Raw genomic sequence first — 16610 nt, forward strand, 5'->3', positions numbered from 1 at the left:
AGAAGACGATAGGCAATCATCAGGCATGTGGATGAGCAGACAGCGCAAAGAAATTGAAGAGTAGGAGGCAAGATGTGGTGCTAGAGAACCGAGATGGGACTCCAGACCCTGAAAGGAACAGAAGACAAGCTTGTCTGCCTTCCTGATCTACTGAAATTGCACAAATTGAAAGGAGCCGCCCTAATTCTCAGAAAACCAGAAAAGGGAATTACTGTGACTCTTCAGCTTCTAATTCCACATAGCTTTTGTCTTAAGGAACAGGGCTGGAGCCTGTTGATTGGAAGCAGGATTTGCCTTTTTAAGCAGGTCTTGCCAAGACCTCTTCCATTTCTCCTGACTATGAAGAGGAATGTCACCAAATCTGAGGCAGGGTAGACATGCAGATAGAGGTAAAGTTGTCCCCTCCGCCCAAGTTAGGAATTGAATGTGTGGGAGTCACTGAGCCAAGCCATTGAGAATGTGCCCTTCAAAGATGCTTGTCCCCTAATACACAGATGCCTTATAGTTGCTAAGACTTCTACCCAGAAAGCACTGCTTGGTTCTGGGCCCTTTGTTGTTCTTGGTAGCTTTCCTGGCATGGCTTGTATCAGTACTTGTGCAATATAAAACATGACCAAAGTTCTATAATTTTAAGAGGCAGTGTTTTGTGAAGATTTTCTAAATTGCTCATAATGGGAAAGAAGTTTGAGTGCCATATTCTAATGACTTACAGGTGAGGCCCCTTGACCTTGCACATCCCTGCCCATGTCCCTGGCTGATGGCCAACCCTTCCACCTCTCAGGCAAAGGGCTACAGACACAGTCTATTTTCCAGCAATTCCTGTGTCCCAGCTTGAGTTAGTACAGCATTCTTAACAGCTTGTCTGCCTTCCTGATTGACTGAAATCGCACAAAAATAAACCCCAAGGCCCATCTGCTCCTCTAGTTTTCATCCAAGATTCCCTGGAAGGGAAGTGCATTGGAGACCAAATATTTGCCATAGCTGTGTGGAAGTCATCCCAGCGTGGGAGAATGCCATACCAAGTTATTTCAAGTCTGTCTCTATCTCCTCCTTTATTTACTACTCTATCAAAATTCTACTTTCTCCAGAGGTTTGCCTGATTTTCTAATATTTAATGTCTGCAGAATTTTGAGGTAGCATGCTCTATCATAAAAAGCCAGCTAGCACTTTAGAAAATATCATGTGTAAGAACTGTTATTACAGCTGGAAATAAAAACGGGGTGTTCATCCTGAGAGTCACCATGGCAGCGTGCATACGCATGCAGTGGGGCTACAAACATCTCTGGGATTGTATGCCCACTGTGGCCTCTAATGTTCTTTTCAGTACCACCTGCTCACCAATCTATAGATCCTCTAATCTCCAGTTCTGATTCATTATCTGACAACACAGTCAGATAACCTGTACATAATGTCAAATAACCTGCACATAGAAAAAATGCTAATTATTCTTATTCCCAAATACCTGGAATATTTGTCAAACAAGGCTAGAGGCTGCAAAAATTTTTCCATGAAAGGTCAGACAGTGTTTAGTTTTACAGGCCATCTGGTCTGTATTGCAGCATCCGGCCATTTTTGAAAGCAGTATAGACAAACGCATAAATGAATAAGTGCTTCTGAGCTCCTAGTGAAATTTTACTTACAGAAGCAGCAAGGGCTGGATTTGGCCTGCAGGTCGCAGTTTGCTGACTCCTGTTCTAGACATTTCTTAGAGTTTTCAGGGGTTGAGAGAAAATGAGCTCAATTTCCTCATTATGATGTGGGAGTCCTCTGTAGGAAAGAGTTTAGTTGACATATTCAAGGTCACACTTTTATGATGGAATGAGGTCTAACAAGCAACTCACCTGTGGCAATAGCCTAGCATTTTTTTAATTTATACGTTATTTTGGTATTTGATTATATTATATTTAGCATTTAATTACAATTTGATGTTATTCTCTTGTTGTTTTATGTTGTATCACCTTATGAGGGTCCTTCTATTATTGCCACTTATGGAAAATGTGAAGATACACACACACACACACACACACACACACACACACACACACACCCCACACATTCACACACATATCTCATTTTATGTATATTTACATATATATTTGCAAATAATACATGTGTACTTTTTAAAAAGTACAAAGCAAACAGATATCAATAAATATTTCTAGTAATATCCTCTAGGAGAAAGTGTGTAAATGTAACATTTACTTAATTACTTAATTTTATGGTTATATATTATATTTCAATTAAGGAGATTATGAGGTTGCCAATGTTTAAATTCTGATAATTTGATAGTTACTTTTCACAAAAAAAGCATTCTCTAATGTGCTCTGCTTTTTCCTGATGTCAATTTTATTCTAATTTTTATAACTCAGAAGTACATAATTTTTAAATGTATTTCTAACTGAGGTTTAAAATTAATAAAAAATATTATTTGGTATTAAAATACTAATTTTTTACATAAGTCAATTTTAATTAAATGTAATAAGAATGAACTACCTTTAAGTTTTAAAAATGCTTTATTTTTAAGTAAATCAATCATTTAATTAATTCTTTATCAACTGCATTTTTGTTACTTTTAATGCAAGTATAGGTAGTCAAATAGGCAAGGTATAGGTCAGACTAGAAAAAGATGCTCCCAGCATGTTCCTGTTCATGCTCAGCTCCTGGTTTCCATCAGGTCAATATGTACTCTGATGCTTCCTTGACAAGGACCAGACCCCTGGGACAACAGCCCTTTCCCCAGGCCCTTTCACAGTCAAGCTCCTTTGTAGTGCCCCTCCCCACCTCAAACAATGAATGTGCCTTTGTGTTCTTGGTCACTTTCTTGACACTACACCATTGGCTGCACAGGGCAGAACATGTGGATTTCATGTGCTCCTGCCCTTCCAGCAGGCTGGACTCATGCCTGAATGAGAAGGGAGAAGTGAGTGAATATTAGCACAACCATGGGAATCTTACAAGCAATGGTCACTGTGGTTAAATGAGAACTTAAGCCAACAATATAAAATTTGGTCTTGAAAGAATCAGATAATAGAAAAAAGAATCAAAGATGTATATTGTTGACCACTATTTTATAGTAAATTTTAACAATGAACATGAAATTTTTCACTTTGTAGTATAGACTTGTGGACTGATTACTTTAAAAACACAATTTTGTGCTCATTTTTTCAGTCTTTTACATTGAACTTTGTGGGGAATATGATGACACATACCTGCCATCTTTCCTGGAGGTACTTGCAGTCTATGAAAAATAAGAAATCTAACAATATTTTAGGAGAATGGATTTGTTCATTTTGACTTCAGATTGGTACATACTTGAATGGTGAAATAATAATAATTCATTTCTCTGGTGTCTTTGGGGACTTAACTACACTTAAGTGAATTTTTAAAACAAATAGTTTATTCCTTCTATTGATAAACATGTTTCTGTTTATCTGAGATAAGAATCATTCTAGAATATCAAGTTCAATTCCTTATCTTATGGAATGGAGTTCTGAGCATATGTGAACATATTTTGGAAATAAAAATTACCTTTCTAAAAATTAACTCGTGTGCCATGTTGCACGTTGACAATGTGCTTCTAGACTTAGAGGTTTGTAAAGTTTACATTTTTTTTCTTTTTTTTATTCATTTATTTTACATGTGAATTTAGAGCTTGTACCCAGTACCAAGATCACTGAAGCGTTGACAAATCATCAAATACTGTATTTCCATAGAGCTCACAGGCTAGTGGGAGAGAAGAGCAGAGAAACAATTACATGAGTCTCACATGATGGTACTGAGTGCTGGGAAGGTGGATGAGGTGGATTGAGAGTAGATGCTATGGCAGCACGGTTTCAGCCACAGACATGAATATTTCGACTGACAGTAACTTTTTAGATGGTCATTGTTCTATGTTCTCCCTTAGGGATGTCGCTTCCTTTTTCTTCCCTCCCTCCCTCCTTTTATTCCTTCCTTCTCTCCTTCCTTCCTTCCTTCCTTGCAAAGCGTCTTTGCAGTCTTGATAAGTGGCATGAGTCTTCTCTTATTCAGAATAGGAATAGTAAAGCCATCAGCAAGAGTGGACTGTTTGTCTGGACAGTAAAGGACAAGAATGTGATCGGCCACTGTAGGTCAAGCCATGGCTTCAGACTGTCTCCAAGTGATGGAGAACAGAAGCCAGGGTCACCTGGACATAATGGAATTAGGTCCCAGGGTGCTGGAGATATGACCCATTATTCATTATCACATCCATTCAAATGTGTACAAATCTGAAGTTCAGATGAACAAATCCATTCTCACAGAATATAGTTTGATTTATTATATTTCATAGTTAGATAGCAAGTGTCTCTGGGAAATATGGCATGTATATGTGATTTTATTGCCACAGTAAGTTAAAAGTAAAAGAAGGAAGAGATGCATGAAACTTATTTTGGAAGGGCCACTTCGTCAACCTTGACTGTAAAGTGAATGTTTCATATTAATTGTTAAAATTTACCATTCAGATTAGCTGTAGTCACATTTCCAAATACATTTTCATAAGTGTCTGTTCTGCTGCTCTGTGCTAAAGGATCACCCCTAGAGCAAGCAGCAAGGCTAGACAGTCTTACAATGGTGATCACTTTGGACTAGGTCTGTTGTTTTAGAAGTCAGGGGAGACATAGGATTTGAGAACATCTTGCACAAGCAGTAGAGTCCTCGATGCAGTCTCCCAGAGATGGAAGGGTGGACTGAGCAGCAAGCCAAAGGCTGTCCCTGGCCACTTTACTTTAGGAAAATGTAGACTTTAAGAAATTGTGAGAGACCCATCAAAGGAATCAGAGACCAAGCAGCTAAAAGGGGGTGGTGGTGGAGGACATTATAATAGCACTTTAATAGCCAAGTACAGAAAGTGTTACAGTAGAATTCAGGTATCACTTGCTTAGAGTGCCATTGACTAGTTGAGTATGAAGATTGATTGATTTTTCTGATGGTGAATATTTTTAAGTAGCGATTATTCTGTGTCCTACCTTAGGGATATCTATTTCTTTTTTCTAATTCATTTATAAGAACACTTAACATGAGATCTACTGTTTTAACACACTTTCAAAAAATTATGGTACAGTATTATTGTCTATATGCACAGGGTGCGCACATCAGACCTTTAGAACTTACTCATCTTGTGAACTTACTCATCTGGAATTTTATACATGCTGATTGGCAACTTCCTATTTGTTACTTTTGTAGGTTTGATAAAATTCCTCCTTGTCATTCTTGCCTCCATTTCTAATTTTCTTGGGAGATACGAGATACCAAATTTTGTTGTGCAGACATCCTCAATTTTTCTTGCAGTTTTAAGATAACAAGTGTGAATTTGGCTCCTTAGGAACAATGTACTTTGCCATAGTTCTACTCCTGAAAATCATAAGATAGAATTGCTTCTGTGACATTTTATAATTATCATAATTAAGTCACCCAAATTCTGACCCTTTGTCAAATATCATTTATGGATTTTAGTGTTTGTACATTATTCAAAACTTATTTTAGCAAGTGCATATCAATCATTATTTAGAGAGTTTGATTGGCCAGCCATGTTGGCACATGCCTACAACCCCTGCAACTCTGGATGCTAAGGCAGAAGGATCACAAGTCAAGGCCAACCTTAGCAACTTAGTGAAAACACATTACAAATTAAAAAAATATGGGGCTGGGTTGTGGCTTGGTAGTAGAGACCTCGCCTAACATGTGCAAGGCCCTGGGTTCAATCCTTAGCACCATATAAAAAATTAAAAAATAAAGGTATTATGTCCAATTAAAACTAAAAAATAAATATTTTTTTAAAAAATTAAAAGGGCTGGTGAGGTAGCTCAATGCTAGAGCTCCTCAAGTTCAATTCCCAATACTGCAAATGATGATGATGATGATGATAGCTTAATTGAATCTCTTTTTTCTTTTCAGAAAAATGTGATGAGCCACTGGTCTCTGGGCTTCCCCATGTAGCCTTCAGCAGCTCTTCCTCCATGTCCAGCAGCTATTCTCCAGGCTATGCCAAGATCAACAAGCGAGGGGGTAAGGCACATTTTCATTCCTTTTCTAATAAATGTGTTAAATAAAAATGTGATTTTTATGACTACATTTTAAAATGTGTATCATTGGATAACAGCACATAGTAGGCACCCAAGTCCTTCTTGCCTTTCTACTAGAAGACCCACAAACACAGGGAACTTCTCATAGAGCCACTATTGGAGAATAACAGAGGGAAATCTAGGCTTTAAGTGGAGATGATAAGTCAAAGGGTAAGAATTTTGAAGTCCCTTGTGTCACCAAAGTCAAAGTAATATAAACATTCTGAGTTAAGGAAATTCTTTTTAATCAGAAAATCATTGAGAACAATATTTTTAAAATTGACTCCTAATATGTGTACCGTGTATGAAAAATAGTACTATATATACAGAGATATTGTTCTTTTTTTATTAATGTGTGAACAGCTTCGTATGAAAATATAGATAACTAAAAATGAGACCTTTACGATTTTCCCTCCAGTGCACAGCTTTGATATTAAAGCTGTATAAAAAATAGTTACACATTTGCTTGAATTCTGAACTTTAAAATCACAGTATTCCTTAGCTATTGTCAATTTCAAAGTTGACAGCATTTCATAAAGAGTAAAGAAACACAATGAGAGGCAGACACAGAAAATTCACTTCCAAGGGATACTGATAGAACTATCAATAGATGGCAATTTTAAGAATAAATAAGCAATATTTTCTTGGGTAAATACTAATTGATATTAATTGGTCTTGGGTAAGTACTAATTGATCAAATAGTAATTGATCACCATTTTGATTCAGTTAAAAAATTTGAATGGAGGTTGCCAGGTCTGGGGAGGGGTGGGGAAAATGGGGAAAAATGTTGATTGTTAAGGGACAATACTTAAGCTAAACAGAAGGAATAAGCCCTGTGGATTGTTGAAGAGCATGTTGACCATGGTTTCTAACTCGTAACACTGTTTTGTTTTTTTTTTAATATGGAAACTGCTTGGAGAGTAGGTCTTAAGTGTTCTCACCACAGAAAATGTTCACTAAGTGAGGTGGATATTACTAATTAGCTTAGGCTAATCATTTTGTAATGTACACATATAGCAAAGCATCATGTTTTAGATTATAAATATGAAAAATTTTTTGTCAGTTTTACCATAATTTGATTTGGAAAAACAGGAAGTACTAAATAATAAAATAGTATTAAACCATAGCCAATTCAAGATCCATAAAGTAAAAGGGAATAAATATAGAAGAGTAGGAAGAAGGGACAGAGGAAGGAGAGAAAGGAACATTAACAAACAACATGAGAAAGAGAAAATCTGGAGGAAGTTTTCTCAGAGGAAGAGGAAAAGTAATAAAAATAGCATCAGAAAAAGAAAAGAAGATAGGAATGATTGAGTATGACCAAAAGGGGGCAGAATATAGATATGGAACACTAGACCACCGTACACAGAAGAACATTTACAGAAATTTATAGAGGTGTGAAGAGACCTGTTATGGTTTGGATGTGATGTGTCCCTCAAAGCTCACGTGTGAGACAATGCAAGAAGGTTCAGAGGAGAAATGGTTGGGTTGTGAGAGTCTTAACCCAATCAGTGATTTAACACCTGATGAGATTAACTGAGTGGGAACTTGAGGAAGGAGGGGTATGGCTGGAGGAGGTAGGGCATTGGAGGTGTGCCTTTGGGGTAGATAGTTGTGTATGGCAAGTGGAGATCTCTCTCTCTCTCTCTCTCTCTCTGCTTTCTAATTATCATGTGAGTTGCTTCCCTCTGCCAAATTCTTCCTGCATGATGTTCAGCCTCACTTTGAGCCCTGAAGAATGGAGTCTGCTGTATGTGTATTGATAACTAAATAATCTTTTCCTCCTCTAAGAATTTTCAGATCAGATCTTTAAATCACAGCAGCAAAATAGCTGACTAACACAAGCCCTTAATCAGTAATAAGACTTGGGGAGAGAGAGACACAGGCAAAACAGAGGGATGTAGATAACAACATGGCAGGTCTGCTTTAATGACATTGTTAGTTAGCTCATCTTTGATGAGCGTGAGATAGTTGGCAAGTTACTATTTGTTACCAGAAATTCTGCTTGAAGATGCTGATGTAATGGAGATGTTAGTTTATTCTTCTTCCATAAAAGATACTGGATACAACAAAAAATGAATATTGATAGAAAAACATGAAACAAGCAGCTGACCATCCCCAAATACTAATGCTGCAGACTTTCCCAGCAATAGGAAAGCTACAACAAAATGTAAAAGATAAAGGAAATAACACATAGTCCAGGCGCCAAGAGGATAGCACATGCCCTAAAATACCTGTCATGATGCTGAAAAATCAGCAATAATGTTAATGCAAGGAAGCCAAGTCAGAAAGTGTTGCTTTCGCAAATTTAGAAGGAAATACGACTGAAGACCATGACTTGCCTCCGGTTGTATTAGGCACACACACTTCAGAAACATGAATGACACCATCTAGTCAGTGATAAGAAAATGAAAATAAACAATGCATAAGCCCTGGCCAAACAGCTAGTCTTGAGCAAGGGATCCTTTCAGTATAACTCTGTGTCTAATTTAGAAATTAGAGTTGTATGTCAAATAAAAATGATATAGATACAAGAATGCTAAAGGACCAGATTGTGGGGATTACATAGATGTGTGCTTTTAGATCAGGGAGCACCACATGCAGAAACTTTAGTTTTGAATATGTGTTGTCTTTTAATTTTTAGAAATTAACATTTTATAGAACAATTGTTTTTTGTTCTCATTCAATTCTAAGGAAGTTATATTAAAACCTATAGGTGTTTAAGTGTACAAGATGACATTCTAAATGACTTAGAGACACTTGTCTATTATTTACTCATAAAAGTAGAGTGTGAGATTTAAACAAACTTTTAAAATTGCTAATATATTTTTGACCCAGATGGTCAGATTTGAAGAATGTGTTAACTTTCATTATAGTAGTTTTCTCTGCAGTTTATAGAATCTATATAGATTCTACATATATATATATAATATATAATTCTGCATATGTATGTGATATATATTCATATATATGTGTAGAATCTATATATATTATATTTAAAATAGAAATAAAGATGGATGGATAGAATGCATTTGCAAATGGAACATTGTTCAAAAGCAAAAGACTATTTGAAAAGATGCAGTTTCTGACTCTCTGACCTGCAGTTCCTCTCTCTTTGACTAGTGATAAAATGTATTTGCATGCATCAGGGTGGAAATCATACTGGGGGAGAAAATTCTGCCTCTCCTAATACAGCAGGTTATTATTTCAGTATGGACCATTGTGACAACATTTGTTCTGGTGGAATTTTACTTATTTTTGGTTTTCAAAGTAATATACTATGTTGGTACATATAACAAGTTTATCTATTCAAATGTGCTATTTACCTAAGTGTTGCAGACTCTGGGGTAATAAATGCTATGCCCCCTATCCTGCCTTCAGGTTGCTCTGCCCCTTCTTACACAAAAGACTCACTTGTGTGAGGTCAACGATGATTGGTCATGTTGGTGTGATTCAGAGGAGGTGGTATCAGGAGGAGGAGTGTATCCTCTCCAAAAAAAAAAAAAAAAAAGAAAAGAAAAAAAAAAGAAAAGAAACATAGAAAGGAAAGTTACATGTGGTTGTTTTAATAAACAACAAAGTTTTCTCTTCCATTAAAAAAGTTCATAGACAAATGTCTTTGGGGAAAATGTCTTGTTAGGTAAAATTCAGGCTAAGATGTATATGACAAATAACCCTTACTAATGCAGAATGCAGTATTATTTTTAGTATAGTGTGATAGTAAATATCTGAATGACCAGGGACAAAGGCAGCAGAGAATTCTCAACAGAAGAAGAAGAAAACAGATTTATGTAAGAGAAGCCAGGAATTTTGGAGTTGCATTTTTGTACTTCACTGGTGGCAAGAATCATCTGACATTTACACTGCACAAGCATCCAAAAGTGAAAAGATCACATTTGAACACAGAAAGAAGTTTGCAACTTAGTAATTATACAAATACAGAAAAGAACATATTCTGCTCAGCACTGTGTTGATAAACATTGACTTCAAGTTTTATTATTTGCTTAAATTATATTCCTCAAATATATTTTAGAGAGAGACTCTCTGTGTTTATAAATCCATAGAAAAGCAGAATATGAATGCAAATACACATTTAGATGACAGATTGTCTGTCATGCATTTTTTTTTTATTGAGCTTAGTTTTTTCAGTCCCTGTAACCCAAATTCATCTGCTATAACCTTGATATCAGGGGCTGGTACATGACAAAGCTGGGAAAGATGTGATCTTTGGTGGGAATCCAAGTGTGACTCCCACATCCTTTGGAACCACTGTTTTTAGATTTTTTTTTTTTTTTTGGTACTGAGGATTGAACTCAGGGGACATCAGGCCTCTGAGCCACATCCCCAGCCCTATTTTGTATTTTACTTAGAGACAGGGATTCTCTGAGTTTGCTTATTTTTTTTGTTCGTACCTTTCTCATTGATTTGTTCTGATTTGCTCTTAACTGATGAAGCCCTCCAGATCTGGTGTGATTGTTAAGTACATCCCAGTGAAATTTGTTCCTCTTTCCTAGGTTAACAAAGATATTAAACCCTTGAGAGTTTTGTACAGTCTCACAGTTCTTAAATTTAAATAGCATTTTCAGATTATAGCATGCTGTTGTAGGTGTTCTAAGCGTCTCTTGACTTTCACAGCAACCTTGGCAGACAAAACTGTAAGTCAGAGGTGCCGTTTTCTGCTGTGTTGTAGAACACTGGAAACTGAGTGGTATCTAAAGGAAATTTAATTGGCTGGTGGTTCTAAGTCTGGGAAGTCCATGGCACAGCACGAGCCTCCACTTTGCATCTGGTGAGGACCTCTTCTTGTGTTCCCCATGGCAAAAATGGAAAGGCAAGCATGCACGGGAGACACAGGGGAAGGGGTCAAACTCAGTCTTTTATAAGCTGCCCACTCCCATGATAACTGACCCACTCCCATGATGTAACTAACCTACGCCCAGGGTAACCACACCACTCCCATGATGGTGGCATGAATGTCCTTATGGGGGCAGGGTGGTCATTATCTACACACTTATTAAAGGTCCCACCCCTCAACCCTGTTGCCTTGCAGATGGAGTATCCTCTTCTACCTCCAGGGGAACAGGCTTGTGCCATGTGTTCCTTTCCTCTCTGCCCTAGCCTGGTCTCCACTGCTGACCCGAATCTCTCTGTTGTGTGGTGTGATGTCGATATGGGAGTTGCAGGGACTTCTGGGGGAAGCACGATCTGGTGTGTAAATAAGGCAAACGCAGAAGAGGAAAGCAGGTGCAGGTGAAGATATGAAGGCAGGAGACCTGGGGGTCTGCATGGAGAAGCAGAGGAAAGTCCCTGTCTTCCTTCCTTGGCTCCCCAAGGGCCCTGCTCCCAGTGTGCTTGACCTCTGCTGTGCTTCTGCCTAAAGTCTGTGACACACTTTCCAGATCCTAACATCCACCATCATTTGCAGAGCTATCTTGAAGACGTTTCCTTGCTTGTTACCCTTGCTTGTTTCTTTCCTGAGGAAGAAACAATTATTATTATCCCTACTTTATAGATTAGAAATGATAAGTATGGAAACCCCAAGATATACTGAGGATTTAAAATTTAGATTCTGAGGGGGCAGAGCTGGGGACCAGGGTTACAGGACAAGGACACAAATCCATGCATTCAACTAGAACCCAACAAACTTTGTATTTGACTTCACCATATGATGTGGCATCACTGCAGGATTTGATTTAGACTAAAGGTGGAAGTTAAAATGAGGCTGAAGATTTGCGTAAACCTGGACTTATGGTCATGTCGCTGGAGAAGCACAACCTGGTGTCTCAGTGTCCCAGGTGGTGCAGACTGAATGGTTTTCTTCCTTTCCATCCCATGCACTCATGTTTAAGTAGTAGGTCGCCCACTGCCTGCTGCTAACCTCAGAGATGTTTTCCTTTAGATTTTCTTCCTATGTTCTCCTGTTTTAATAATGTATCATTTTCTCTATTAAACCAAAGGGCAGAGAATGTCGGTAGTGTTGTCAAGTTGTTTCCCACTTCTTTCCTTCAGCAAGGAAGATGGGTTGTACTCACAGGCCATAAAATTAACGCTCACTTCTGAAAGGAGGACGAACATGGTGGACATCTGGAAAGGAAGATGGGGTGGGGCTCTGGATGACCATGCTTGTCTTAGAGAAAACCACAATCTTTACTTTCCCTTGAAAGACACCACTGAGGTTAACAGTTGCCACCTGGACTTGATGTCACAGCTCCTTCATGTCACCTCAAGTTTCTGCTTCCTGTTGGCCAGGGGAGAGCTTTAGTAGGTAGCAGGTTGGCAGCTCTTCTCTGGTCCATGTGTCTGTAGACGCACATGCCAGACACCCCTGCAGGCTCCAGCGTGGCTCAGCAACTTTCTTTCTCTCTCTCTCTCTTTTTTTTTTTTTTTTGTATCAGGAATTGAACACAAGGGTTTTTAATCACTGAGCCATACCCCTCGCTCGCTCTTTTTATTTTGAGATAGGGTCTCCCTAAATTACTCAGGGTCTCACTAATTTGCTGAGGCCAGCTTTGAACTTGTGATCCTCCTGTCTTGACTTCCAGAGCCACTGGGGCAAACAGTGTTCTTTTTTTTTTTTTTTTTTTTATTGGTTGTTCACAACATTACAAAGCTCTTGACATATCATATTTCATACATTAGATTGAAGTGGGTTATGAACTCCCAATTTTTACCCCAAATGCAGATTGCAGAATCACATCTTAACCCTGCTGTTGACCAACACTGATCGTGGTATTTCAAGGAAACACTTTCTCTTCCTTTATGCAAACTTCAACTCACTTGTCCCTTAGTCACATTTGCAAAGACCTCTTTCTCCTCTCCTTTCTATTAGTTCTCCCCTTTCAGAAAGCTCTGTATATTCAAAGGCTCTGTCACAACGAGTGAAATCCAGAGCTGTGGCTGACATGAGTATGTTCTTGGGAAAACAGCCACAGCACTTCCCCAGGAGAGCTTCCCTCTCAGGAGCACTGGCGCCTCCTGCTGTGTTCCTCCAGGTGGTCCCAGCCCCTCTGCTCCACATGGCCCACTCATGGCAATCAGAATATGCCACATCAGGCTGTGTTCTTGACTTTTATCAGGAAGTCCTTCGCTCACGATGTGACATCAAGATTTAAATTATAAAATAAACATATTATGGGCATGCAGGCAGGGATCCTCAGGGAGTCCTGCGACCAGGTTCTTGGCATCTAAAATAAAGAGCTGAGCAAGAGGTGAGGTTGGCAGGCAAGGCAAAGGTCTATTGAAAGGGAACATAACACCCTAAAAGAGTGGAGTGGGAGCTGTCCAGTAGCCCAGGACACCATCTACACAGTGGAGCATGTTCTGATTAGGCTGTGCCAGGTCTTCCTTTTCTTCCCTGGGTGGATTGGGGGTTGATGGGCCCCTTGATTGACAGCTCAGCATGTCATAATCTCTTTTCTACTGTGCATAGGCAAGTTTCTTGCCTTCCTTTCCCTTCCCCCCAATGCACAGACAGGAAGCAAACTGGGATGCTAATGATATAGTAACTAGCCACAGGTTTACTTAAGGTCAGTTCCCTGGAGAGTTAGGTGGGTGGTAACCTCTCTTCCTCTTTTCTGTCCCTTCTGCATGCCCTATCTCCAACCAAATTAGTGAGTCCCTGTTCTACTTTATAAGCTGCTATTCGACTATTTTTTTTTCCCTCTTTTAGTCTCTACCATCTAGTATTTTCTAAATCTCCTTTCCCCACTTAGTGATAATTGTGCTGAAATATGAATTCATTATTGAAGTGCTACCTCTCCTAGGAGCACTTGCCTTTTAAGAGCAGATCCTTGGTAGCAGAAAAATCCAAAGGACTGATTTTTCCAGTGTAGCATTTCAACATATTTGACATTCCTATCTTTCCTCTCTATACTCCTTCATTTTCATATCACCCTTCGGAAAACGCCTGCTGAACAGTGCAAAGACAGAGGCTTGCATCCCTGTGTGCCGAGGTTACAATTCTGAACTGAGGTAGGACAGTGGAGGCTGGACATCAGAGGAATTTTCAGAAAGCAGGTTCATTGACTGCAGGGTTCAGAGGTGGCTCTGGCTTAAGAATTCTTCCTCTGAACCAAGATTTTGGAAATTCTTTGAACTTTATACTCAATGGGGTGGGGGTTGCTTGAAGATTCACATGACAAGTACTCTCTGTTTCATCCTACAGACCAGACAAAGATTTCATAATTTTTTTTTAACCAAGAAAACAGAAAATATCTTTTTGTACAACAATGCAGACTAACTTTGTCACACCTTTTGTGTACAAATTTGGCATTTACAGAAAAAGAGGAAACTACCAACTACAATAACCTCTGCAGACATCCTGCTGATCTGACAAGAGGTGAAGCTTAATTATGGCAAGGGTCTCTTGGGTTGGGGTACCTGGTCTGCTTCAAATCCACTATGGATGAGAATGATATTAGTTATGTAACCTTTCTGTATTTTACTTTCTTGATTTCTTCAACTACTATGAAATTTGTCATCCAAACCAGGAATTTTGACAATTGAAAAAGTAAAATTTATAATTGCTCCAAGAGGAGCATCATATTCCTAGCGATCTGGTCCACTTGCTTATATTTTAGAGTAAAATCAATCATACAGTTTAAGCTGTTGCAAAGCTTAAAGAAAAATAAGCAACACAAACATTTCTGCATTTAAGTATTAGTGTTCTTCCCACAGTAACCCCCAGCTCCTAAAAGCAACAGATAAGCATATATAAAGTCAAGGATTGCATGAATACTCTTATCATTACAAAAGTAAGACCTTCCTGAGAAGTTACTACTAGAATTGTGTATTGGCCAATGTGTATTTCTCATCATCATTTAATAAAAATTATTATCAAACTACTCTAAAAGTTGATAAATTAATTTTTTAAATAATTGTTAATGATTTTTGCAAAATTAGGCAATTATATACATTAAACTTAAATCTGCCCCAAGTCTTTTCACCTCAAACCCTTCTCAATTTAAATGAGATTATATCAGCAATTTTTCAAGTGTTGTTTTATTCTGATTATCTTATTATCTTTTGAATGTTTTAGAAAATATAGATCTTATAATACCAATAGATTTTTTTTTACTTTATGGTTCTTAGAAAAAATAAAATATTGTTCTTTGTTCTTAATATTTGACATTAAGGAAAAGTAAATTTTTGTTCCTTAACATCATTAATCTGAATATAAAAAATATTTTGAATTATTTCTTCTAAGGATCTCACAGTCCTTATATTCAGTTGTTAAGTTGAATGAGAACTGCCATCTAATTCATATTGTAAATTTTGATTTATCCTTTTTGACTTAAATTCTCAAATATAAATTGGCATTTTACCTTCCTCAGAATCCTTATAAAATTAAGCATGTAATGCATGAAACATTTGTATCATTAATACTTATTAAATGATACAATGTTAGAAGCATATTTATGAGGCAATGATTCATATGGTGGGTTTGGATGTGGCTGTTTGAATTTGCAAATCATTTTGCTATGTTTCTTCCATAGGGGTCAAATTTCATGATGTTGGAATTTCAACACCTTTGCTTCTCCTCTGCCCATAGAAATTTGGGCTAAGTTTTTTACTATTTCCCATAGAGTACTGTTTTCTAAGCCATGTAAAGCTCATATGTATCATCAACACAATTATATACATATATTCTCAATCAAATCAGCTCGAGGAATATTGTATTCTGTGCCCCTCCCACTGGAGAACTAGGGGTCCTCTTTTCCTGGAGCATTTTTTAGGCCAGCAGAATACAACTTGACTGTTGGAGCTGGTTTTATGAAATTTAGTTAAATACTGTGAATCAAGAGTTTTCAATGAGATATGTTTACTCTGCATAGATATGGCGGTGTGTCCCATGATTTCACTTCTGTGTTTCTGAAAGCTCTGATTGAAAAGACTGTTGGATAATGAATATGATGATTTGGGGTTCGGCACAGTAAGCTGGAGTGTGTGGGGAGCCACCCCTGAGCTATTTGAGCGTCTTCACTCAGCCTTGGAGCCAAGGAGATTTCGGTTTGTCATTGCAAGCTATTTTGTGGCTCCTCCACCTAATGGATTGCACAGTGTACACACGTGACCTCTGTCTTCGCTAGCTAGGAAGACTGATCTAGTAGCTCTGGAGTAGGGCGTGACCCTTTGGGAACTGGGCAGCCCACCTTATATCTTAATTGGCTAAGAACATTCTGTAGAGAACCTTTGAAATTCCCCCATATAAATAAAGCAAATGAGGCTCTCGCTCTCTCTTTCCAGCCTGGAAGCTCCACCCTTAAGGTCTAAGAGCACTCCTGTCCTGCTCTTTAAAACTATCTTCTGTGTCATGGGGTTTTTCGCCATATTTCTCAGCCATCCCACTCCACACAGGGGAACCCAGCTTCTGTTGCCTGTGTGGGGCCTGGGGCAAGAGGAGTTAGTTGGAAAAAATGAGTGTTTAGATTTCGGACTTTGAAGATGAAGAATTTCTTAGTTAATTATTCTTAGGAAGCTTCTATTTACATGTATTTGTAGCAGATTTTAAATATCTTAGTATTTGCCACT

General features: G+C 38.1%; 1 protein-coding gene across 1 annotated transcript in view; it reads left to right on the forward strand.

The window, feature by feature from the left end:
- Cntnap2 (contactin associated protein 2) overlaps nucleotides 1-16610 on the forward strand; it is a 1898037-nt gene that overhangs the window by 571691 nt on the left and 1309736 nt on the right. Inside the window, exon 2 of the mRNA XM_005326627.5 lies at nucleotides 5914-6024. Within this exon, the coding sequence (XP_005326684.2) occupies nucleotides 5914-6024 (111 nt within the window). The remainder of the gene's footprint in view (nucleotides 1-5913; nucleotides 6025-16610) is intronic.

This window comes from Ictidomys tridecemlineatus, chromosome 2, assembly GCF_052094955.1.
Source record: "Ictidomys tridecemlineatus isolate mIctTri1 chromosome 2, mIctTri1.hap1, whole genome shotgun sequence".
NCBI lineage: Eukaryota > Metazoa > Chordata > Mammalia > Rodentia > Sciuridae > Ictidomys > Ictidomys tridecemlineatus.